The 25,184-nt window shown below is 41.0% G+C and overlaps 2 protein-coding genes across 20 annotated transcripts in view; one reads left to right on the forward strand and one right to left on the reverse strand.

The window, feature by feature from the left end:
* The window catches only part of moxd1l (monooxygenase, DBH-like 1, like), a 33,604-nt gene extending 13,087 nt beyond the window's left edge, over window positions 1–20,517 (reverse strand). The window contains exons 1-7 of one of the 16 annotated variants that reach the window (XM_061886224.1): window positions 8,801–10,182; window positions 7,008–7,094; window positions 4,071–4,180; window positions 2,044–2,098; window positions 1,440–1,534; window positions 1,087–1,307; window positions 870–1,016 (exon numbers count right to left, since the gene is read on the reverse strand). In XM_061886224.1, the coding sequence (XP_061742208.1) occupies window positions 870–1,016; window positions 1,087–1,307; window positions 1,440–1,500 (429 nt within the window). In that variant the 5' untranslated portion in view covers window positions 1,501–1,534; window positions 2,044–2,098; window positions 4,071–4,180; window positions 7,008–7,094; window positions 8,801–10,182. Of the gene's footprint in view, window positions 1–869; window positions 1,017–1,086; window positions 1,308–1,419; window positions 1,535–2,043; window positions 2,099–4,070; window positions 4,181–7,007; window positions 7,095–8,800; window positions 10,187–10,710; window positions 11,385–17,086 lie in introns of those variants that run through there. The other 15 variants (XM_061886225.1, XM_061886227.1, XM_061886223.1 and 12 more) reach the window with 15 other exon arrangements.
* snx9b (sorting nexin 9b) overlaps window positions 8,735–25,184 on the forward strand; it is a 45,324-nt gene continuing 28,874 nt past the window's right edge. The window contains exons 1-5 of one of the 4 annotated variants that reach the window (XM_061886216.1): window positions 8,735–9,129; window positions 12,773–12,859; window positions 17,207–17,281; window positions 20,332–20,451; window positions 23,181–23,258. In XM_061886216.1, coding sequence (XP_061742200.1) covers window positions 9,118–9,129; window positions 12,773–12,859; window positions 17,207–17,281; window positions 20,332–20,451; window positions 23,181–23,258 — 372 coding nt within the window. In that variant the 5' untranslated portion in view covers window positions 8,735–9,117. The remainder of the gene's footprint in view (window positions 9,130–12,772; window positions 12,860–17,206; window positions 17,282–20,331; window positions 20,452–23,180; window positions 23,259–25,184) is intronic. The other 3 variants (XM_061886218.1, XM_061886219.1, XM_061886220.1) reach the window with 3 other exon arrangements.

A 25,184-nucleotide genomic window follows, 5' to 3' on the forward strand; every position in this document is an offset into this window, starting at 1 on the left:
TTAGATCCACTATGGACTGGACTCTCACTATTATGTTAAATCCAATATGGACTGGACTCTCAAACTATTATGTTAGATCCACTATGGACTGGACTCTCACTATTATGTTAGATCCACTATGGACTGGACTCTCAAACTATTATGTTAGATCCACTATGGACTGGACTCTCACACTATTATGTTAGATCCACTATGGACTGGACTCTCACTATTATGTTGGATCCACTATGGACTGGACTCTCACTATTATGTCGGATCCACTATGGACTGGACTCTCACTATTATGTCGGATCCACTATGGACTGGACTCTCACTATCAAGTTAGATCCACTATGGACTGGACTCTCAAACTATTATGTTAGATCCACTATGGACTTGACTCTCTCTATTATGATACTGATACCAACACAGTATCTACATTCTGTGCCACTCCTAAGGTTTTACCATAAATATTTAGATTTTTATCAATTTGTCATTATAAATTGAAAAATCCACCATCAAATCCATGTTTCTACCACTTGTCCTTTTTTTAAGGTCTCAGTGGCATTGGGGCGGAAGTCGGGGTAGACCCTGGACAAGTCCCCACCTCATCAAAAATCAATAACAAATAATATGATAAGAAAATAAATACAGAGATCCATTCATTTTTACCAAGGTGCCCCTGTCAGAATATACATGGATAAATAAATAAATTATGATTTATTACTTTAATTCATCCTACTTCTGTATGTTTTTTTTTTATTAAAAAAAATAAAAAATCAACTCCTAGAACTCAATGCAAGTTTTATGTAAATCCAAATTAAAATTGCACAAATCCTAGGGTTGAATAGAAAGTGTAAGTCTACAGAATCAGGATTAGGAACTCCCACCGTGATCTGGAGGTCTTGGTTGTCGCACGTCTGGAAGGCCCGGGTAAAAGTCATGACGGTTTCGCCCTGGCTCTCGGTGAGGGACAGAAGTGTGTAGCTCTGCACCTGGTCCACTTCAGGCATGGTGTTTGTCGCCGAATAATAATCCTACAAGGACACACAAAAAGCAAAAAACAATAAAAAAGACAAATCACGTGTTGTGATCCAGCCAGCTTACTTTGAAGTAGGTTCTGTTGGAATCCACTCCTCCCATGACGAGATCTGCGCCTTGCATGTCTTTGTTGGGACTCAAGCCCAAGCCGATCCAGCCGGTGGTTTTGACGATGAACTTGATGGTGATTTGTCTCTGCAGGTCGGAGAATCCCCACTTCAGGCAGACCATGTCGTTGTCGTCCAGGTATTCCATGAAGGGCAGGTCAGGATCGGAGCCCTCCGCTCCTTTCATCCAGACCAGGCAGAGATAGAGAAGGAAAGAAAGCAGCATGGTGCCTCATCTGGGGTGCGAGGCTCTAGACTGAGCTGGCGAGGTGTTTTAAAAGGAGCCAAATACCTCCCCGTCCTTTGACACACCTGCAGTGCTATTGATGGAGGTCATGTGACACAAGACGTGCCAGATCCCTCCCTGTTTCATGCCATCATCATCATCATCATCACCATCACCGCTGCTGTTTGAAACATGAGACATTATCTTCCAGCTTTTAATGAAAATTGTTGGAGGCGTATGTTTTGATTTAATTTTGGTCCAAGATTTATTTTACTTAATTATTGAAAGAAAAGAAAATATTTTCAAATAAAATAAACATAGATGGAGGCGAGGGAGCGTGGTCGGCAGTCCGACAGCGAGGCAGGGCACACCGGAGCCCGGCCCAAGATGGCCATGAGGAGGCGTGGACTGCGAGCAAGCAGCGAGGCGCAAATATTATCAGGTGTGTCGGGACCCCACCTGGGCACAATTTAAATCTCCTCTCGCACTGTATAAAAGGGCAGCGGCCGGGGGGAGAGACGGAGAGAGAAGGAGCCAGAAGGAAGCAGATGCTGAACGAGAGCGAGAGAGAGCCACAGGAGGACGAAGACGCACGCAACTGAAAAGGTGGAGCGGCAGAGGAAGCGGGACACGGCAAGGCTGAGAAGCAACCCTTAGAGACTTTTTATTATTGAAAAATAAAAGTCTAACCTGCGCAACAATGTCCTTCCTTGGTGGTCATGAGAACCCGCACGACAGCAAGAGACTGTAACATAGATGTTAATTGCATATAATTTCATTGTTAACATAATATAGTTATACAGTACCAAAAACATGCTCCTGGGGATAGATTGATTGGCAACACTCAATGGTCCTGAGTGTGTGAATGTTGTCTGTCTATCTGTGTTGGCCCTGCGATGAGGTAATGACTTGTCCAGGGTGTATTCCGCATCCCACCCTAATGTGGCTGAGATAGGCTGCAGCACCCCCTGCGACCCTGAAGGGAATAAGCAGTAGGAAATGGATGGATGGATAAAATAAACCATCCATCCATCTTTATACGCTTGTCCGAGGTAGGGTTGCGGGGGCAGCAGCCTAAGCGGAGAAGCCCAAACTTTCCTCTCCCCAGCCACTTCGTCCAGCTCTTCACGGGGGATCCCGAGGCGTTCCCAGGCCAGCCGGGAGACATAGTCTTCCCGATGTGTCCTGGGTCTTCCCCGTGGCCTCCTACCGGTCGGACGGGCCCTAAACACCTCCCTAGGGAGGCGTTCGGGTGGCATCCTGACCAGATGCCTGAACCACCTCATCTGGCTCCTCTCCATGTGAAGGAGCAGCGGCTTTACTTTGAGTTCCTCCCGGATGACAGAGCTTCTCACCCTATCTCTAAGGGAGAGACCCGCCACCCGGCGGAGGAAACTCATTTGGCCGCTTGTACCCGTGATCTTGTCCTTTTGGTCATAACCCAAAGCTCATGACCATAGGTGAGGATGGGAACGTAGATCGAATGGTAAATTGAGAGCTTTGCCTTCCGGCTCAGCTCCTTCTTCACCACAACGGATCGATACAGCGTCCGCATTACTGAAGACGCCGCACCGATCCGCCCGTCTATCTCACCATCCACTCTTCCCTCACTCTTTAACAAGACTCCTAGGTACTTGAACTCCTCCACTTGGGGCAGGGTCTCCTCCCCAACCTGGAGATGGCACTCCACCCTTTTCCGGGCGAGAACCACGGACTCGGACTTGGAGGTGCTGATTCTCATCCCGGTCGCTTCACACTCTGCTGCGAACCGATCCAGTGAGAGCTGAAGATCCCGGCCAGATGAAGCAATCAGGACCACATCACAAAAAGCAGAGACCTAATCCTGCAGCCACCAAACCGGATCCCCTCAACGCCCTGACTGTGCCTAGAAATTCTGTCCAAAAAAGTTATGAAGTGAAGTGAATTACATTTATATAGCGCTTTTCTCTAGTGACTCAAAGTGCTTTACATAGTGAAACCCAATATCTAAGTTACATTTAAACCAGTGTGGGTGGCACTGGGAGCAGGTGGGTAAAGTGCCTTGCCCAAGGACACAACGGCAGTGACTAGAATGCCGGAAGCGGGAATCGAACCTGCAACCCTCAAGTTGCTGGCACGGCCACTCTACCAACCGAGCTATACCGCCCCACAGAATGAACAGAGTTGTTGACAAAAGGGCAGCCTTGGCAGAGTCCAACCCTCACTGGAAACGTGTCCGACTTACCCCCGGCAATGTGTTAAGTGGCAACACTAAATGGTCCCTAGTGTGTGAATGTTGTCTGTCTATTTGTGTTGCCAAAGTGATGAGGGCGATTTGTCCAAGGTGTACACCGCCTTCCGCCCGTGTTCAGTTGAGATAGGCTCCAGCACACCCCAAAGAAGGGACGAGCGGTAGAAAATGGATGGATGGATAGTAACAGAGCCAACAGCCACACTCAGGATAATCATTCAACAGTCATCCATCCATCCCTTTTCTACCGCTTGTCCCTTTTGGAGTTGCTGGAGCCTATCTCAGCTGCATTCGGACTGAAGGCGGTGTACACCCTGGACAAGCTGCCACCTCAATTGAACAGTCAATGGAATGGAACTTTCCTGTCTATGTCAACTTCATTGATTTTGAAAAGGCTTTTCACAGTGTGGATCGGGAGATGCCGCGGAGAGTGACGGCTCACAATGGCATTCCCCCAAAGTTGACTAACCTTATCAAGAACACCTACCCGGGGATGCAGTGTCGTGTCCTCCATGAAGGCTGCCTGTCAGAGCCCCTCCAGGTCCTGACTGGGGTTGCGGCAGGTATGCATACTCTCGCCCTTCCAGTAATTATAGTCTGCAAATGATGTGTTGTTGAGTGTCAATGCTGTCTAATGCTCGGCAGAGTAACCGTGTAATACTCTTCCATATCAGTAGCTCGCAGCCGGTAGCTAATTGCTTTGTAGATGTTGGAAACAGCGGGAGGCAGTGTGCAGGTAAAAATGTGTCTATTGCTCAAACCACGAATAAACAAAAGGTGAGTGCCCCTAAAAAAAGGCATGAACAACGCATGAAGAAATTCAATCAATCAATCAATCAATGTTTATTTATATAGCCCCAAATCACAAATGTCTCAAAGGACTGCACAAATCATTACGACTACAACATCCTCGGAAGAACCCACAAAAGGGCAAGAAAACTCACACCCAGTGGGCAGGGAGAATTCACATCCAGTGGGACGCCAGTGACAATGCTGACTATGAGAAACCTTGGAGAGGACCTCAGATGTGGGCAACCCCCCCCCCTCTAGGGGACCGAAAGCAATGGATGTCGAGCGGGTCTAACATGATACTGTGAAAGTTCAATCCATATTGGCTCCAACACAGCCGCGAGAGTTCAGTTCAATTAAAACTGAACTGGCTACAAAGTTAAAAAAAAAACTGAATGCTGGACGACAGCAAAGACTTACTGTGGAGCAAAGACAATGTACATCCCAACATGACATGACAATCCACAATGTCCCCACAAAGAAGGATAAAAACCACTAAAATATTCTGGATTGCTAAAATAAAGTAGGTGCGGGAAATATCACTCAAAGGAAGACATGAAACTGCTACAGGAAAATACAAAAAAAAAAAAAAGAGAGAGAAAAAGCCACCAAAATAAGAGCGCAATAAAAGAAGTAAAACAGTACACAAAGGAAAACAGCAAAAAAGTGCAAATAAGTCAGGGTGTGATGTGACAGGTGGTGACAGTACACCTACTTTGAGACAAGAGCTATAGTCATGCATGCTTGGTTATGCTTTAAAGTCATATCCAACAATTGCAACAACGACTTTTTACTGACAACTGAGTTTAGTTTTTTAGTGATTTCTGCTGGGAGGCAGGGTGCAGGTAAAAAGGTGTCTAATGCTGAAACCAAAAGTAAACAAAAGGTGAGTGCCGCTAAGAAAAGGCATTGAAGCTTAGGGAAGACTATGCAGAACAAAACTAAAACTGAAATGGCTACAAAGTAAAACAAAAACAGAATGCTGGACGACAGCAAAGACTTACTGTGGAGCAAAGACAATGTACATCCGAACATGACATGACAATCCACAATGTCCCCAAAAAGAAGGATAAAAACAACTGAAATATTCTGGATTGCTAAAATAAAGTAGGTGCGGGAAATATCACTCAAAGGAAGACATGAAACTGCTACAGGAAAATACAAAAAAAAAAAAAAAGAGAGGAAAAAGCCACCAAAATAAGAGCGCAATAAAAGAAGTAAAACACTACACACAGGAAAACAGCAAAAAAGTGCAAATAAGTCAGGGTGTGATGTGACAGGTGGTGACAGTACACCTACTCTGAGACAAGAGCTATAGTCATACATGCTTAGTTATGCTTTAAAGTCATATCCAACAATTGTGACGATTACTGTCAACAGAGTTTCATTTTTTTTTTTTTATTATTTCTGCTGGTTGTGTGCCTCCTCATTTTTTCAATAGAAAAAATGCGCCTTGGCTCAAAAAAAGGTTGAAAAACACTGCATTAGAAGATAACTAATGTACACAAATATAGATAGCTAGATAGATATATATCTATGTAACATTAGACAATGGAAGTAAGGGAACTTGTCACACTTAAGAACAAATAGGCCACCCAAAGAGTGCTCTGGAGCACTCGTAGATTTTGTTCTTACCTACGAACAAATTCCCAGCTAAAAAAAACATTGGTGAATACAAAAATCTCCTTAAAAACGTTGTAAGTGGGCCTAAGAACTCAGTGGCCTCGGGGTAAGAATCATACCAAAGGCTATGGAAATGGGAGCCATTACCTCCCTGCTTGGCACTCAGCAACAAGGGATGGAACTGGGGGTTATATCACCAAAAAATGATTCTTGGGCGCGGCATCCCTACTGCCCACTGCTCCCCTCACCTCCCAAGGAGTGATCAAGGGGATGTGTCAAATACAGAGGACACCTAGTGTGTGTGTGACAATCATTGGTACTTTAACTTAACAGTTGCTGAATTGGGCCCATTGATCCTATCTTGGGTGGGTATAGCTCGGTTGGTAGAGTGGCCGTGCCAGCAACTTGAGGGTTCCAGGTTCGATCCCTGCTCCCGCCATCCCAGTCAATGCCGCTGTGTCTTTGGGCAAGACACTTTACCCACCTGCTCCCAGTGCCACCCACGCTGGTTTAAAGGCCTACTGAAATGAGATGTTCTTATTTAAACGGGGATAGCAGGTCCATTCTATGTGTCATACTTGATCATTTCGCGATATTGCCATATTTTTGCTGAAAGGATTTAGTTGAGAACATCGACGATAAAGTTTGCAACTTTTGGTTGCTCATAAAAAAGCCTTGCCTGTACCGGAAGTAGCAGACGATGTGCGCGTGACGTCACGGGTTGTGGAGCTCCTCACATCTGAACATTGTTTACAATCATAGCCACCAGCAGCAAGAGCGATTCGGACCGAGAAAGCGACGATTTCCCCCTTAATTTGAGCGAGGATGAAATATTTGTGGATGAGGATAGTGAGAGTGAATGATTAGAAGAAAATTTTTTTAATAAATAAAATAAAAATAAAAAAGACGATGGCAGTGGGAGCGATTCAGATGTTATTAGACACATTTACTAGGATAATCCCCTATCTGCTTATTGTGTTACTAGTGTTTTAGTGAGATTATATAGTCATACCTGATAGTCGGAGGGGTGTAGTGACCGCCAGTGTCTCTGAGGGAAGCCATGGAGGAGCCAAGAAAGTCGCAGCTCCCTTTTTGACAGCTGCAGGAAGAACGACACAAGCCCCGCTCATGTTTACGGTAAGAGCCGACTTATTTCCACAATTTTCTCACCGAAACCTGCCGGTTGACATGTAGTAGAGAAACATGTTCGCTTGACCGCTCTGTTCCATATTAAAGCTTCACAACAAACAAAGAAACACCGGCTGTGTTTGTGTTGCTAAAGGCAGATGCAATACACCGCTTTCCACCAACATCTTTCTTCTTTGACGTCTCCATTATTAATTGAACAAATTGCAAAAGATTCAGCAACACAGATGTCCAGAAAACTGTGTAATTATGCGGTTAAATCGGATGACTTTTAGCTGTGAGTGGGGCTGGAATAAAATGTCCGCTACAACTAATAACGTCATCACACGCGTCATCATTCTGCGATGTTTTAAACAGGACACTCCGCGGGAAATTTAAAATTGCAATTTAGTAAACTAAAAAGGCCGTATTGGCATGTGTTGCAATTGTAATATTTCATCATTTATATATAAACTATCAGACTGCGTGGTCGGTAGTAGTGGCTTTCAGTAGGCCTTTAAATGTAACTTAGATATTGGGTTTCACTATGTAAAATCCATCCATCCATCCATCCATCATCTTCCGCTTATCCGAGGTCGGGTCGCGGGGGCAACAGCCTAAGCAGGGAAACCCAGACTTCCCTCTCCCCAGCCACTTCGTCTAGCTCTTCCCGGGGGATCCCGAGGCGTTCCCAGGCCAGCCGGGAGACATAGTCTTCCCAACGTGTCCTGGGTCTTCCCCGTGGCCTCCTACCGGTTGGACGTGCCCTAAACACCTCCCTAGGGAGGCGTTCGGGTGGCATCCTGACCAGATGCCCGAACCACCTCATCTGGCTCCTCTCCATGTGAAGGAGCAGCGGCTTTACTTTGAGTTCCCCCCGGATGACAGAGCTTCTCACCCTATCTCTAAGGGAGAGACCCGCCACACGGCGGAGGAAACTCATTTTGGCCGCTTTTACCCGTGATCTTATCCATTCGGTCATGATCCAAAGCTCATGACCATAGGTGAGGATAGGAACGTAGATCGACCGGTAAATTGAGAGCTTTGCCTTCCGGCTCAGCTCCTTCTTCACCACAACGGATCGGTACAACATCCGCATTATTGAAGACGCCGCACCGATCCGCCTGTCGATCTCACCATCCACTCTTCCCTCACTCGTGAACAAAACTCCTGGGTACTTGAACTCCTCCACTTGGGGCAGGGTCTCCTCCCCAACCCAGAGATGGCACTCCACCCTTTTCCGGGCGAGAACCATGGAATCGGACTTGGAGGTGCTGATTCTCATTCTATGTAAAAGTGCTATATAAATACAATTCACTTCACTTAACTCTCCTGTCCCACACACTAGTTAGTTTAGCTGAATGTGTAATAGCACATTTTAGTCAGCAGAGGTCGCTCCTTACACACAACACGCCCTGCCGAGTTGGTGTCAACATATTGGACAGGACATGTTTTGCATTACTCTATTTGTCAACATAACACACATAATAACCACAATGTGCTATTGCGTGACGTCACGTCACGTTTGGCAACATAGCTACCAGCGGCTAGTAATGTTGTATTCCCTTTGAGCAATTTGGCTGCATTAAAAAAATTTTTTTTTAATGATAAATACAACTTTTGTTAGTGTTCTTTTTCAATTCCATCACAAATAAAAAAAGGATCGATGAAGCAACTTACTTTACTGCTGGGTCATATCGCGCCGAGTCCACCTTTCCGGTTTCCCTCCGCGGGGGCAGGTCACTCCCTCCCCGCTAACAGCAGACATCTCTCGGGCGGTTTTTTTAGAAGCAGCGCTGAGCTAGTCCTGCGACTTCCTCCAAGCGCACTTTTTTTCGGTTTTTAAAGTGTTTTCTTGTTTGCTGCGTCGAGGAACTACCGTGTTTGCTGCTGAAGAAGCAAAGCGGCGGAAGGAAATGTCCAGCTGAGGCTTGCAAGTACTGAGAAGCCACTGCCGGGGCCTATTTTGTCTGTAATGATTGATCAATGCTTCTACTATGGCACTGAAGGTAAGAACCACAACATTGCCGGAGTGGAAAAAACATTATATATATATATTTCACATTATCTCTATTTTCTAAATGTTTTGGAGACTTTGGTAAGGCAAGCAACCTCCACTGTAACGTTGCAGTTTCTCATGTTAGCTTCGCGGTAACTTTTTAACGCAAACTTTCCACTCGCGTGACCCAAAAACATAATAATATTCAATTATCCAAAGTATGTATGCACACTACGTGTTGACAATGTTCACCCATTAACGCATACATGTGTCTCGTTTTAAGAAGGTCTTGTGACATTTTACTACCTTTCAAGTACGGGCGGTGTTGCCAGGTGGGAAATGACAAGTTATCGTACCAGACGCGTAAGGTTGTCGTATGTTGCGCAACATTCGTGTCAAATACTCCATTAAACGTTGCAAAGGTTCAATAGAAATGACCACAGACAGCGTGGAGTGTAGCTGTAACGCAGTTTAACTTTTGGATAACGTAAACTGTTGGAAAAGGCTACGACTGCCCCCCAACCGGCATTAACGAAGTTTTTTTGCTACGTCATGTATTGAATAGCTCAAAACATAATGTGAATGACCTAACTTATTGAAAAGGGTGATGTCATCGAATAGCACGAGAATTACCCTACGTCTGGCAACGCTGAATTCGAATGACATTTTAGGTCCGTGGCATGCTGGGAAATTGAGTTTTTAATATCAAATTGCTTGTTTAGTACAGTGGTTCTCAACCTTTTTTCAGTGATGTACCCCCTGTGAACATTTTTTGATTCAAGTACCCCCTAATCAGAGCAAAGCATTTTTGGTTGAAAAAATAGATAAAGAAGTAAAATACAGCACTATGTCATCAGTTTCTGATTTATTAAATTGTATAACAGTGCAAAATATTGCTCATTTGTAGTGGTCTTTCTTGAACTATATGAAAATAACTAAAAACTTGTTGAAAAATAAACAAGTGATTCAATTATAAATAAATATTTCTACACATAGAAGTAATCAACAACTTAAAGTGCCCTCTTTGGGGATTGTAATAGAGATCCATCTGGATTCATCAACTTCATTCTAAAAATTTGTTCACAAAAAAAAATAAAAATGTATGGAACAAAAATCTAGCTGTCAACACTGAATATTGCATATTTGCATTTCTTTTCACATTTTATGCACTTACATTCATATTTTGTTAAAGTTTTATTCAATAAATATCTTTATAAAGTATTTTTGAATGATAGCTATTTTTAGAATATATATTTTTTTAAATCTCACGTACCCCTTGGCATACCTTCAAGTACCCCATTTGAGAACCCCTGGTTTAGTATGTTTATTGACAATATTTGCATTTAGACCCTATTTATTTACTTATATGTCTTTAGGTTAACACACAAAAATTGCCCTACCATATAAACTGTATATTATGTTTTTATTTTGATTATTACTTTGTAATGTAATATTAGACTTAGACTTCCCTTTATTGTCATTCAAATTTGAACTTTACAGTACAGATAAGAACACATTTTCGTTGCTTTAGGTCGTTGGCATGCAGGATAAAATAGCAATAAAGTGCAGATATAATAAAGAAATAGCTTACTGTACAGATAAAGTGCAATTTTGTGATGAGAGTGCGGAAATCTGACCACATCAAACCAACTCTCAAATCCCTTCACTGGCTTCCTGTTCCACTCAGGATTGAATTCAAAATCTTCCTACTAACCCACCAGTGCCTCCATGGAAATGCCCCCGTCTACCTCAAAGAACTGCTCACCCCCAAATCCTCCACACGACACCTCCGCTCCAAACAGGCTAACCTCCTCCAACCTTCAAGGACAAAGCTAGGAACTATGGGAGACCGGGCTTTTTGCTCCGCTGCTCCCGTCTGTGGAATGCTCTGCTTTCCCTGACCACCTGAGGGTATCTCAGACCGTGGATGCGTTTAAAAGAGGCTTAAAAACCCTTTAAAAAAAAGCCTTTTTATAGATATAAATGCTGGTTCAAGCTATCGGGCTTTTTCTAGTTTTATATTTTATTTATTTTCATTATTACTATATTTTTACACTGCGGCACTTTGAGGTCGTTTGCTCAACGTAACGTGCTTTTTTACAAATAAAATCTATTATTATTTTGCATATGCATCCACGTTTATGGTTGTATGTTATTTTGTCTTTATAGTCCAGCGAGTTAATCTGTTTTTGGGAGAATTGAGGGAAGTGTTAAAGTTAAAGTAGCAATGATTGTCACACACATACTAGATGTGGCGAAATTATTCTTTGAATTTGACCCATCACCCTTGATCACCCCCTGGGAGGTGAGGGGAGCAGTGGGCAGCAGCGGTGCCTCGCCCGGGAATCATTTATGGTGATTTAACCCCCAATTCCAACCCTTAATGCTGAGTGCCAAGCAGGGAGGTAATGTAGTAACATCACCAACAAATGCAATAAAAACACATTTCTTGTGTGCGTTTAAGTCATGGGCGTCAAACTCTGGCCCGCGGGCCAAATCTGGCCCGCCGTGTAATTTCATTTGGCCCTTGAGGCAATATCAAATTAAACAGAGTTGGCCTGCCGGTATTATACAGCGGCGATGCCGCTCTAACACCGCTAATCCTCATACTTGCCAACCCTCCCGAGACTCCCGAAGTTCAGTGCCCCTCCTGAAAATCTCCCGGGGGAACCATTTTCCCAAGTTTCTCCCGATTTTCACCCGGACAACAATATTGTTTTAATGGCACTAGGACAGCCTTCTCTACAACTTTGCATCACGTCTGCTTTTCCTACATACAAACATTGTGCTGTCCTAGTCACATAAGCGGATTTTACACACACATAAGTTAATGCAAGGCATGCTTGTTCAGGTCACACTCAGGGTGGCTGAATAAACAATTTTAACGCTGTTACAAATATGCGCCACACTGTGAAGCCACACCAAACAAGAATGACAAACACATTTCGGGAGAACATCCGCACCGTAACACGACATAAACACAACTGAACAAATACTCAGAACCCCTTGCAGCACTAACACATCTGGGATGCTACAATATATAATTTGATATGCCATTGATATTTTTTAATTATTATTAATATTATGTTTATTTGAAACTCTATTTTGCATGTCTCTATAAAGTTATTTAAGCCTTGCTTGTTCAATATTCAATGCAAAACTTGTTTGGGTCCCTATTAAAATGTTAATTTGTTCAACCTTGGCCCGCGGCTTTGTTCAGTTTAAAATTTTGGCCCACTCTGTATTTGAGTTTGACACCCCTGTTTTAAGTTTTGAAATTAACATGCAAAATTAGCTCCACCTCTGAGTTGCTCGTTGACTTTGCAAATTAACCGTAAAGCAAATATGAACAGTAAAATTCATCAAATTGCGGGTTAGTGTGAAATGACCTGCAAATGTGCACTTGTTTTGTTATTTATTTATCAAAAATGACATATTTCTAGTCATTTTTTTATCTCAGCGTGTGCGCCCCTGAGACTCGACATGAAGGGCAGGTTAACTCATCTTCTGGAGTGTTATGGGTTGTCTCGTTAAAGAAGAGTCATCAGAAAACAAGCCGAGGGGAAACTAGTTTAGCCGGTTTTGTGATGCACGTTTTGATTACTGGTGCTGTATGCGTATGTTGATGTATTTGTTTGATTATTTGCTGACAGGCACAGGTTTTATATGACTTCGCTGCGGAGGCTGGAAACAATGAGCTGACGGTGAAAGAAGGCGAGACCCTCACTATCACAAATCAGGTGAGACGTCCGCCTCTATCGGCCTTGTGTCACATGACACTGCGGCGGCTGTACTCGTAGGGCCACTGTTACATGACTCGTCTTTATTAATTTAATGGCGGCAACGCTATGTTTTGTGTCACTTCTATCAAGATCAAGTGTACTGACTGTCAACCAAAAAGTCAAACAAAGTAACCAAAATGCCTAGGGGAGAGGAAGGAAAAGAGCAAACATGATGTCATTACAGTCACCCGCCAACGGTACAAAGGTTGCTCACTGCACACTGGCCTACATAGTTTGGAAGTTTGTTGTAAGCCATTTAGGTACGACTGGAAAATTGTTCTCCGAAAGCAGTGTTTTTCAACCACTGTGCCGCGGCACACTAGATACAGTCTGGTGTGCCGTGGGAGATGATCTAATTTCACCTATTTGGGTTAAAAATATTTTTAGCAAACCAGTAATTATAGTATGCAAATTATGTGTTGTGGTTGAGTGTCAATGCTGTCTAGAGCTCGGCGGAGTAGCCGTGTATTACTCTTCCATATCAGTAGCTGGCAGCAGGTAGCAAATTCCTTTGTAAATGTCAGAAACAGCGGGAGGAAGGGTGCAGGTAAAAAGGAGTCGAATGCTCAAACCGAAAATAAACAGAAGGTGCGTGCCCCTAAGAAAAGGCATTGAAGCTTAGCGAAGGCTATGCAGAACAAAACTAAAACTGAACTGGCTACAAAGTAAACAAAAACAGAATGCTGGACGACAGCAAAGACTTACTGTGGAGCAAAGATGGCGTCCACAATGTTCACCCGAACATGACATCAATAATGTCCCCACAAAGGATAAAAACAACAAAAATTTCCTTGATTGCTAAAACAAAGTAGATGTGGAAAATATGGCTCAAAGGAAGACAAGAAACTGCTACAGGAAAATACAGAAAAAAGACAAAAAGCCACTAAAAGAAGAGCGCAAGACAAGAATAAAACGCTACGCACAGGAAAACATAAAAAAAGTCCAGATAAGTTAGGGCGTGATGTGACAGGTGGTGACAGTACACCTACTTTGAGACAAGAGCTATAGTCATGCTTTAAAGTCATAACCAACAATTGCGGCGACTTTTTACTCTCAACTGAGTTTTTTTTAGTTTTTTTATTTCTGCTGGTGGTGTGCCTCCCAGATTTTTTCAACTCAAAAAAAGTGCCTTGCCTCAAAAAAGGTTGAAAAACACTTTCCTAAGGCATGGGTCTGCAACCCAAAATTTTGAAAGAGCCGTATCGGACCAAAAATACAAAAAGAAAAAATCTGTTTGAAGCCGCAAAAAATATTAAGCCTTATATAAATAAGTGTTATAATGAAGGCAACACATGATGTAAGTGTCGAACTGAGCCTACTATCAAAATGACTATGTGTCGCAGGCTGATACAAAACTTTGTTGAAATGTGATACTTATCCTAAACAGTTTAACAACATTGGAAAACATTACTAAAACGAAGGCTTTTCAGAGGGTGTGATAACTACTGGAAATGACTGGCTTAGAATGGCCAAAGGTAAAGATGTGTGAGTTGAAGTTGAAGGAAACGGAAACTACAAATAAAATGAGTTCAAATGTACCTAAAATACAAGGCATAATGATGCATTATGTACATACAGCTAGTCTAATTAGCAGTCCACACAAGTCAATAATGTCAACAAAGCTCACCTTTGTGGATTCACACACAGAATAAAGCGTTTGTTGGACAAAATGAGACAAAGGAGTGACATGGAACACGTTTTTCTGTGGCAGCATCAAGGAAAGTTGTACATATAAACAAACGACGGTGCGTTCAAGGACTTCCGAAATCAGGACAAAATAGCACGTGCCAAATACTCTCATCAGTGAAGCATGTTTAATGTAAACAGTGGGATTTCTAACAATTAGGAAGGTTTGTGTCTTGTTTGCTCTCTTACAGAAAATATATTAAAACAAAAATTATATATTTTTCCTCATCTTTTTCCATTTTTGAAAAAGCGCCAGGGATTCACCAGGGTGGTGTCTCGTCCTAAGGAAAGAAATGTGGCAGAATTTGTTAGGAATGCATTTAGTGTGTTTACACACGCTCATCCTGATAGAACCGATTAAGTTCACAGTAGGATAGTGGGTTTGTTTACGTGGGACGGACGTTTTGCACCTAACGTGATGAAAAAATATAAGACCAAAGTGTCAATGTAGTTATGAGTGGAGATAAAACTTGTTTCTGAGGCCCTTGGATTCAAAGTGACGCCTTTTGCTAGGCTTAGATTTCAAAACAGTTTCTTACAGGACATGATGTGAATAGACATAGTGCATTCCAAGGTTAAATTGACCCTGTGATGGTCCTTCATAAGGCTGGGCGATATGGCCTTTTTTTAATATCGCGATATCTTTAGGCCATGTCGTGATACACCATAAATATCTGGATATTTTGCCTTAGCCTTGAATGAACACTTGATGCATATAATCACAGCAGTATGATGATTCTATGTGTCTACATTCAAACATTCTTCTTCATACTGCATTAATATATGCTACTTTTTAAACTTTCATGCAGAGAGGGAAGCCACAACTAAAGCTGCATTTATTAAACAGTTATTAAGCAGTGGCAGAAACATTCATGTCATTTCAAAACAGTGCAAGATTTAAAACAAGCTATTAGTGCACTTTTGTGCATGATGTCACTAAGATAATATATCAAAACAACACTAAATTAAAGTGCACTTTTTGTACAAAACGCCACTACAATAGTTTAAAACAAATAAAGTGCACTTTCGCGCATGATGTCACACAAGACATTTCTATAACTGTCAAATAAATATAAGCTGCATAATAGGAAATCCAATCGCTATGTGGTAGGTTCCTGCCGACGTTATCTCCTTCTGTTGTTGACTATTTTTTTCATACAGTGTTGATGTGGAAACAGTTGCCTCGGCATTTTGTTGGTGTTGCACCGAACGGAGATGTTGACATGCAGAGTTTCAAGCACTCTTCATTCTCTAACGGGTGACTTTTCAAATGATGCTACATATTAGCAGTAGGTGCTACTTTTTGTAACAACGCTTTTGCCGTATATTTGTTCAACATCTTCCCGCTTGAAGCCAAAACACCGCCAGACGATGGACCCCCTGCTGTTTTTCTTAGGAATTAATTCTTCCTCCATTTGTTACCAGATTTGCACCTTCTTTTTCTTATTACCACTCGCACCGCTCCGCTAGCATCACAGCTAATGTTACCCATGCTGCTACTTCTCTGCTCAGCGAGGGCAGTATGTGACGTATGTAAGAAGGTGCGCCTCTTTTATGTCTCTGTGAGAAGGACAGACAAGAAAGAGTGAGAAGAGTCTGTAGTGTAATGCCAGCAGCTAAAAGCAACTGCGTGAGAACGTATACTCCAATATCACCATATAGTCATTTTCTATATCGCACAAACGCACGATATATCGAGCTTATCGCCCAGCCCTATTGCCAAGAGTAACATGCTGTGTGTGTAGTTTCATTGTAAACTACTACTTTAAGATCAAATAACAGTAAAATGTGTTTTGCATTATCTTTGTCATTTGAATTAATTGGCCTCTTTAAAAAGTAGGGGGAAATTAAAAAGAAAAAACAGAGGTTTTATTCGTAGGCCATGTCATGTCGCCCAGGCCTAATTGATATTTTAACCCATTCATGACCTTTCTTTTGCTGTTTGTGCTCCCGTGTTATAGAACTCACCCTCTCCTCAGTTGCAATCCATCACGGGCCTAGAAGCTTTTAAATGTCAACTAAAAACAAATTTTTTCTGATGTATTGCTTTTAACACACCATTATGATAGGTGGTTTTATATGAGGCTGTGTACTAGTTTGATATACATGTATTTTATGTATTTGTTTAGTGAAGTGAAGTGAATTATATTTATATAGCGCTTTTCTCAAGTGACTCAAAGTGCTTTTTTACATAGTGACACCCAATATCTAAGTTACATTTAAACCAGTGTGGGTGGTACTGGGAGCAGGTGGTTAAAGTGTCTTGCCCAAGGACACAACAACAGTGACTAGGGGATCAAACCTGCAACCCTCAAGTTGCTGGCACGGCCACTCTACCAACCGAGCTATGCCGCCCCATATAGAACTTGTTTGTGATGTAAAGCAGGGGTCCCCAACATTTTTTCCGCACCATTTAATGTATGCATTATTTTCAGGGACCAACTTTCCTCGTGTGGCAGATAAAAACATAAAGAAAAAGAGCATGAAAAATCAACTCACCATAACGCTGAAGTAGTGGGAGCCCTGGTTGTGTTTCTTTACGAAGAGATGGTCCCCGGCATGTTGATGGCACATACTGTCATATATACCGTAGGCCAATACGTCTGGTTTGTGTTGCAGAATGTCGGCGGGGGCTGGATTGAAGCACAGAACTCCAGAGGAGAAATTGGACTGGTGCCGGAGGATTACATAGAGGTAAGAGTAACACACACACACATACAAATAGCAAGTGCGATACAAACGATATAAATCGGTGTGGAGGTTGCCCTCTAGTGGGATCTTCAGACCACCACACACTGCCAGGAGAGCTAGGAATTTCAGGGTATAACACTATTTTATTTTCATAAAAAGGCGCAGAGGATTTTGCTTTTCAGCCAAGTGTCTTTTTGTCTGCCGCGTCCGCTCAGCAGCATCTTCAACCCCGACTACTCGTCTCATCACGGCTGCTTCTAATAAAGGTGATAGGTGATCAGATAACAAGGCCCACCCGGGCCATCTACACACCTGTCACTGTCTTCAAGGCCGGTCCTGGCAACACCTCATTCCGCAGCAGGCCACGCCCCCCTCCGCAATTGGCTCTTTATACGATCGTTAAATCATTCATGATAATGCATGTTTACTGACACGTTAATGCAAATTGACAGTGACAAGCAAACAACAGCGTCCTCGCTAGCGGCTAATGTACCTCCACAGTGCAAAACCACTTCTAAGCCACTAATCCTCGCCTCTGTGGTTTCTAGCATAACTCCTAAACCAAACATGCAATGTCTAATAATGTATCTTTGAGTTTGTACTAGAAACGTGTGCTTTTGTAAGGTTTGCAAACACAAAAATGTGTTTTTTTTATTCAATATGACAGTAATGTTCTTAGACTCCTGAGATAATACAAAAAAGCAATAAAAACATATTTAAGCATCACTCCTAAACCAAACATTTCTAATAATGCCTGTATTATTGTATACTTCTGAGTTTTACTAGAAACATGTGCTTTTGTAAGGTTTGCAAACATTTTTTTATTCAATATGACAGTAATGTTCTTGAATCCTGAGATAATTTGAATAAAGCAATAAAATTATTTAAGCATAACTCCTAAACCAAACATGCAATATGTCTAATAATGCATGTATTAATGTATATTTGTTAGTTTTACTAGAAACATGTGCTTTTGTAAGGTTTGCAAACACAAAAAACTGTTTTTTATTCAATATGACAGTAATGTTCTTAGAATAATGAGATCATTCGAAAAAAGTAATACAAAAATTATTCAAGCATAATTCCAAAACCAAACATGCAATGTCTTATAATGTATCTTTGAGTTTGTACTAGAAACGTGTGCTTTTGTAAGGTTTGCAAACACAAAAATGTGTTTTTTTATTCAATATGACAGTAATGTTCTTAGAATAATGAGATCATTCGAAAAAAGTAATACAAAAATTATTCAAGCATAATTCCAAAACCAAACATGCAATGTCTTATAATGTATCTTTGAGTTTGTACTAGAAACGTGTGCTTTTGTAAGGTTTGCAAACACAAAAATGTGTTTTTTTATTCAATATGACAGTAATGTTCTTAGACTCCTGATATAATACGAAAAAAGCAATAAAAACATATTCAAGCATCACTCCTAAACCAAACATTTCTAATAATGCCTGTATTAATGTATATTTGTGAGTTTTACTAGAAACATGTGCTTTTGTAAGGTTTGCAAACACAAAAAACGTTTTTTTATTCAATATGACAGTGATGTTCTTAGAATAATGAGATCATTCGAAAAAAGTAATACAAAAATTATTCAAGCATAACTCCAAAACCAAACATGCAATATGTCTAATAATGCCTGTATTATTGTATATAGATGGGTTTTAGTAGAAAAATTTGCTTTTGTAAGGTTTGCAAACACAAAAAAATGTTTTTTTTATTCAATAGTACAGTAATGTTCTCAGAATCCTTAGATAATGAGAAAAAAGCAACACAAAAATTATTCAAGCATAACTCCTAAACCAAACATGCAATATGTCTAATAATGCCTGTATTAAAGGCCTACTGAAATGAGATGTTCTTATTTAAACGGGGATAGCAGTTCCATTCTACGTGTCATACATGATCATTTTGCGAAATTGCCATATTTTTGCTGAAAGGATTTATTAGCGAACATCGACGACAAAGTTTGCAACTCTTGGTCGCTAATAAAAAAAGCCTTGCCTGTACCGGAAGTAGCAGACGATGTGCGCGCGACGTCATGGGTTGAGAGCTCCTCACATCCTCACATTGTTTACAATAATGGCCACCAGCAGCGAGAGCGATTCGGACTGAGAAAGCGACAATTTCCACATTAATTTGAGCGAGGATGAAAGAGTCGTGGATGAGGATGTTTAGAGTGAAGTACTAGGGAAAAAAAGAAAAGGCGACAGCTACAGGCGGCGGCAGTGGGACCGTTTCAGATGTAATTAGACACATTTACTAGGATAATTCTGGAAGATCCCTTATTTGATTATTGTTTTAATAGTGTTTTAGTGAGATTGTAAAGTCATACCTGAAAGTCGGATGGCTGCGGTGAACGCCAGTGTCTCTGAGAGAAGCCGAGGAGCCAAGATCACAGGTGCCTTTTAGGACTGCAGGAGGAGGTCCCATAATCCACTGAAGTCTCCGGTAAGAGCCGACTTAACATCACAATTTTTCCATCCAAAAACTTGCTGGTTGACGTAGAGAAACATGTTCGCTTGACCGCTCTGTGTTAAAGCTTCACAACAAACAAAAAAACACCGGCTGTCTTTCGGTGCTAAAGGCACCGAAAGATATATATGGGAACATACATTTTAGGTCATATTGTCCATCCCTACTTGCAACAAAGCTGGCTGCCTGCCTGCCTGATAAAGTGAAATCTCAACAGGATGTTCATTCCTCAAGAGTTCTGCTGACCTTGCTGTTTTTTGTGTGACCCCACTGTCAGCATGTAGTTCCATTGGAAGTGTGCCTAAAAGTCAAGGTTTATTCCAGACAGACATATCAAACAGTGTAATGTGTGTGTGTGTGTGTGTGTGTGTAGAAGGGACATTATCTGTTTAGTGTAATGGGAATACCAGCACTCAGGCTTCTTAAAGTGTTTTCCATTGCATTAAGAAGGGCAAAAACACTTCCAACGTCCAAGGAATCATCACGAACACGTAAACTCAGAGGAATGCACCTGTGAAAGTCATAAGAACTCACTTGGAATATCTGCTTTTTCTTTTGTTTTCCGTCTGCAGCTCAGCAAGTCGTCATTCCCCGAAGCGGGACCCGCAGCGCTGACTCCCAACGTCGGAAACGTCGCGCCCTCGGACCTGTCCTTCTTCGACGCCTTCGCTCCTGCGTCCACACAAAACCAGGTCATTCCGTCAGTATAATCGTCGTACTTTTTGTAACGGTGCTCGACACCAGCCAAAATGGCTTCCATTTGGATGAGGACTTCCTGTCCTTTATATGAAGCATCAACAAACGAGCATGCATTTCCGCCTACAGCGTCAATCAAGCAAAGCCGGAAAATTAAGACAATTGGATGAGGTTACACACAACGCGGGAGATAAAAAATGCAGTTGTGAAACCCTTTTCGCAGCAGGTTGCAGAAGTGAGAGCCTCCTTTGTCACATATGTCTATTTTAGTGCTTGTAAAGTAGAAACTGAGAGGAAATGAGCTGTCCAGGAAATGAGTTAACTGCTGCATCAGTAGAAATCTGGCATAGAACGCAACCAAGTGGAGATGTGTTCAATCAACATCCCTCTTGCGCGCGCGCGCGCGCGCGCACACACACACACACACACACACACACACACACACACACACACACACACATTCTTGTTACCTTCTTGAGAGCTCTGAATAATGCCTACCTCTTTAGGACCATCCTTTCTGGATATATAAAGAAGTTTATTTACAACTTTAAAGGCCTACTGAAAGCCACTACTATCGACCACACAGTCTGATAGTTTATATATCAATGATGAAATATTAACATTGCAACACATGCCAATACGGCCGGTTTAGTTTACTAAATTGCAATTTTAAATTGCCCGCGGAGTTTCTTGATGAAAACGTCGCAGAATGATGACACGTGTGCGCGTGACGTCACGGACTGTCAGGAAATATTAGCTCAGCATCAGTTACGGCTAAAAGTCGTCTCTTTTCATCGCATAATTACACAGTAATTTGGACGTCTGTGTTGCTGAATCTTTTGCAATTTGTTCAATGAATAATGGAGACTATAAAGAAGAATGCTGTTGGTGGAAAGCGGTGTATCGCAGCTGTCTTTAGCACCGAGACACAGCCGGTGTTTGTTTTTAACAGAGCAGTCAAGGGAACATGTTTCTCTACGTCAACCAGCATGTTTTTGGATGGGGAAATTGTGATATATATCTTACCGGAGACATCATTGGATTATTCGTCCTCCTGCAGTAACTGTTTAAAAGGCAGCTGTGAGCTTGGCTTCTCTCTGAGACACTGGCATGTTCACCGCAGCCATCCGACCTCGAGGTATGTCTTTACAATCTTACTAAAACACTATTAAAACAATAAGCAGGTAAGGGATCTTCCAGAATTATCCTAGTAAATGTGTCTAATTACATCTGAAACGCTCACACTGCCGCCGCCCAGAGCCGTCGCTTTTTATTTTATTTAAAAAAAAAAAAAAAATTCTAGTCCTTCGCTATCAATATCATCATCCAAGAATCTTTCATCCTTGCTCAAATTAATGGGGAAATTGCAGTTTTCTCGGTCCGAATAGCTCTTGCTGCTGGAGGCTCCCATTAAAAACAATGTGAGGACCTGAGGAGCCCTCACCCTTGTGATGTCATCGTCTGCTACTTCCGGTAGAAGCAGGGCTTTTGTCTTAGCACCAATGTCTTATCGTGGATGTTCTCTACTAAATCCTTTCAGCAAAAATATGGCAATATCGCGAAATGATCACGTATGACACATAGAATGGACCTGCTATCCCCGTTTAAATAAGAACATCTCATTTCAGTAGGCCTTTAATAATATATACATACTAAATACAAAAAAACTTGTGAAAAATGAGTTGGAATTTCACAAGAAAAGCTTGGAATTTTGGCAGTGTTATAATAGTGGTAAATTTACTCAACGCAAGTCAAAATGTTAGAGGAAAAACTGAACTATGATAAAAGTTGGAATTGTGTTTAAGAACAGTCGCAATTTTACAAGAAAAGCTTAATATTTTGGCAATTTTATGAAAAGAGTCGTAACTTTACTTGGCCAAAGTCACAATTTTATAAGAAAACTTTAAAGTTTTGGCAATATTATAATAATAATCGGAATTTTACCTGGCAAAATTATGACAAAAGTCATAATTTTACTAAAAAAATGTCATTATTTTACAAGAACAAAAAAATTGGCAATATTGTAATAAAATTCACCATTTTGCATTATAAAGTAATCATTTTACATAAAGTAATCATTTTATGAGAAAATATTGGAATATTACAGAAGCAGAAAGAAGATGAGAAATTGTTCCCAATTTTATTAGAAAAGAGTTGACACATTATGAAAAAAAGACTGCTTTAAGTCCATGTAATTTCTGTTTGTAATTGGTTTTTAATCTTTATTTACTTCAAGGTATTACAGTATGTCTCTATAAACATATTTTTTTTAATTAATTTTGGCCAAAGGGGGCGCATTTAAATTTTTTTACACATATTTGGTATTTCATATGTTGACCAAAGGTAGAGCACTTCCAATTTTTACACACACTTGTTATTTCATATGTTTATCAGAGGGGGAGCACTTTTAAAAGAGACACAGTCAATCTGAAAAATCCCTCCTTTTTGGGACCACCCTCATTTTGATAGATTTCACCACCATGGGTGCAAATGAGACATTCTCTATTAGATGCAAGAGTTTTCTGTATTGGGACCATGATTTATGTCCTAACTCTTTCACACCTCCTCATATGGAAGCTACTTTTCCTTGTTGGTGTCTCAAGAAGGGTAGAAATACAGAACACACACGCACGCACAGACAAAAAATCCCTTATTCAGCATTCCTTTATCATCACTCACCTGCTTGGCTTTGACTTCACCTTTTCTCCCCCCCCTCCTCCTCAAGGTGGATGCTAGGGGCTTGAGTCCCCAGCCCGACACCCCTGACACCCCAGTTTCCCCCTACCTCGCGTCCCCCGAAGAGGTAACCGCCACCTGGTGTGGTGGGCAAGGCCGGCGGCATGAAACCTGCCTTAAGCCCTTCCCTATTAAAACCCGTCCATGCCCTCCTCCTCCCTGATTGTTTACCTCTGGCCTCCCATTGCCTGCAGCACGCATGATCTCACCCCTGCAGTTGAACTCAAACATACTTTGAAATATATCCCAGAGATCACCAATCACCATCATCACACTTATTTGGATTACCGTGTTTTTCAGATTACAAGGTGCATTTACTATCCTTTCACTTTCTTAAACACGTCTTATTTTTGGTTGTGGGACATGGTGTAATGATAAGTGTGACCAGTAGATGGCAGTCACACATAAGAGATACGTGTGGACTGCAGGTTGATGCCTCTTATTCAATAAATGGCGCTAGCAAGTAAGCAAGCAAGCCAAAAACTTTCAGGGCCTAAGTGGCCACATGTGTAGACAGCAACTTTTACCTCTTATTTCCAAAAATGTGTACAATTCTGAATTGGGGTCTTATGGCCACTTATGTGGACACTTATACTGCCATCTCGTGGTGTTAGAAGAGTATAACATACAATGGAATTTTGGAAAAAAAACTGTTTAAAAAAAAAAAAAAAGCATGTCACTACACATGAAGTACACGTTTGTGTACTTATGGATTAAGTATATCATATCAAAATATGTTTTTTAGTTTTTATTCTAATTAAGGTCCAATAAAGCCAAATAGCAAAGAGAAATTTAAAAAAAGCATGTAAACAAACCGCTTGGGCCTTAAGAGGTTAATATAGGACATTGCACAAGGTGCTGAAAAATTGATCAAAATGTTTAAGTACAATTTTGGTACGCTTGACTGAACGCAAAGCATTACGACTACCATGAATTGATTAACGTGGACCCCGACTTAAACAAGTTGAAAAACTTATTGGGGTGTTACCATTTAGTGGTCAATTGTACGGAATATCTACTGTACAATCTACTAATAAAAGTATCAATCAATCAAGTCAGACGACCTGTGCTTCAACATAGTGGTATGTGTATAAGGACTTTAAAATGTTACCTACCAGGAGACATATCTGAGATAAAAGACAATAATTGAAAAATGTGAAAACACTAAATATAACACTTTATTTGTTAAACTACCCTTAAAGCACCCTAGGTCAGTGGTTCTCAAATAAGGGTACGCGTACACCTGGGGGTACTTGGAGGTATGCCAAGGGGTACGTGGGATTTTTTTTTAAATATTCTAAAAATAGCATCAATTCAAAAATCCTTTATAAATATATTTATTGAATAATACTTCAACAAAATATGTATGTAAGTTCATAAACTGTGAAAAGAAATGCAACAATGCAATATTCAGTGTTGACAGTGAGATTTTTTGTGGACATGTTCCATAAATATTGATGTTAAAGATTTCTTTTTTGTGAAGAAATGTTTAGAATGAAGTTCATGAATCCAGATGGATCTCTATTACAATCCCCAAAGAGGGCACTTTAAGTTGATGATTACTTCTATGTGTAGAAATCTTTATTTATAATTGAATCACTTGTTTATTTTTCAACAGTTCTTTAGTTATTTTTATATCTTTTTTTCCAAATAGTTAAAAAAAAGACCACTACAAATGAGCAATATTTTGCACTGTTATAAAATGTAATAAATCAGAAACTGTTGACATAGTGCTGTATTTTGCTTTTTTTTTTCAACCAAAAATGCTTTCCTCTGATTAGGGGGTACTTGAATTAAAAAAAATTTCACAGGGGGAACATCACTGAAAAAAGGTTGAGAACCACTGCCCTAAGGGACCAAATGCTGCTTATTTTAACATTTTTATTCTCAATATTGAACAGTTTAAGGCAGGCCTGGGGGACACATGTGGACCATTAAGCTTTTAAATCTGGCCCGCCGAACATTCCCAAATAATTTTTTTAGATCTTTATGA

This window comes from Nerophis ophidion, linkage group LG24 (assembly GCF_033978795.1).
Source record: "Nerophis ophidion isolate RoL-2023_Sa linkage group LG24, RoL_Noph_v1.0, whole genome shotgun sequence".
In the NCBI taxonomy this organism is placed as follows: domain Eukaryota; kingdom Metazoa; phylum Chordata; class Actinopteri; order Syngnathiformes; family Syngnathidae; genus Nerophis; species Nerophis ophidion.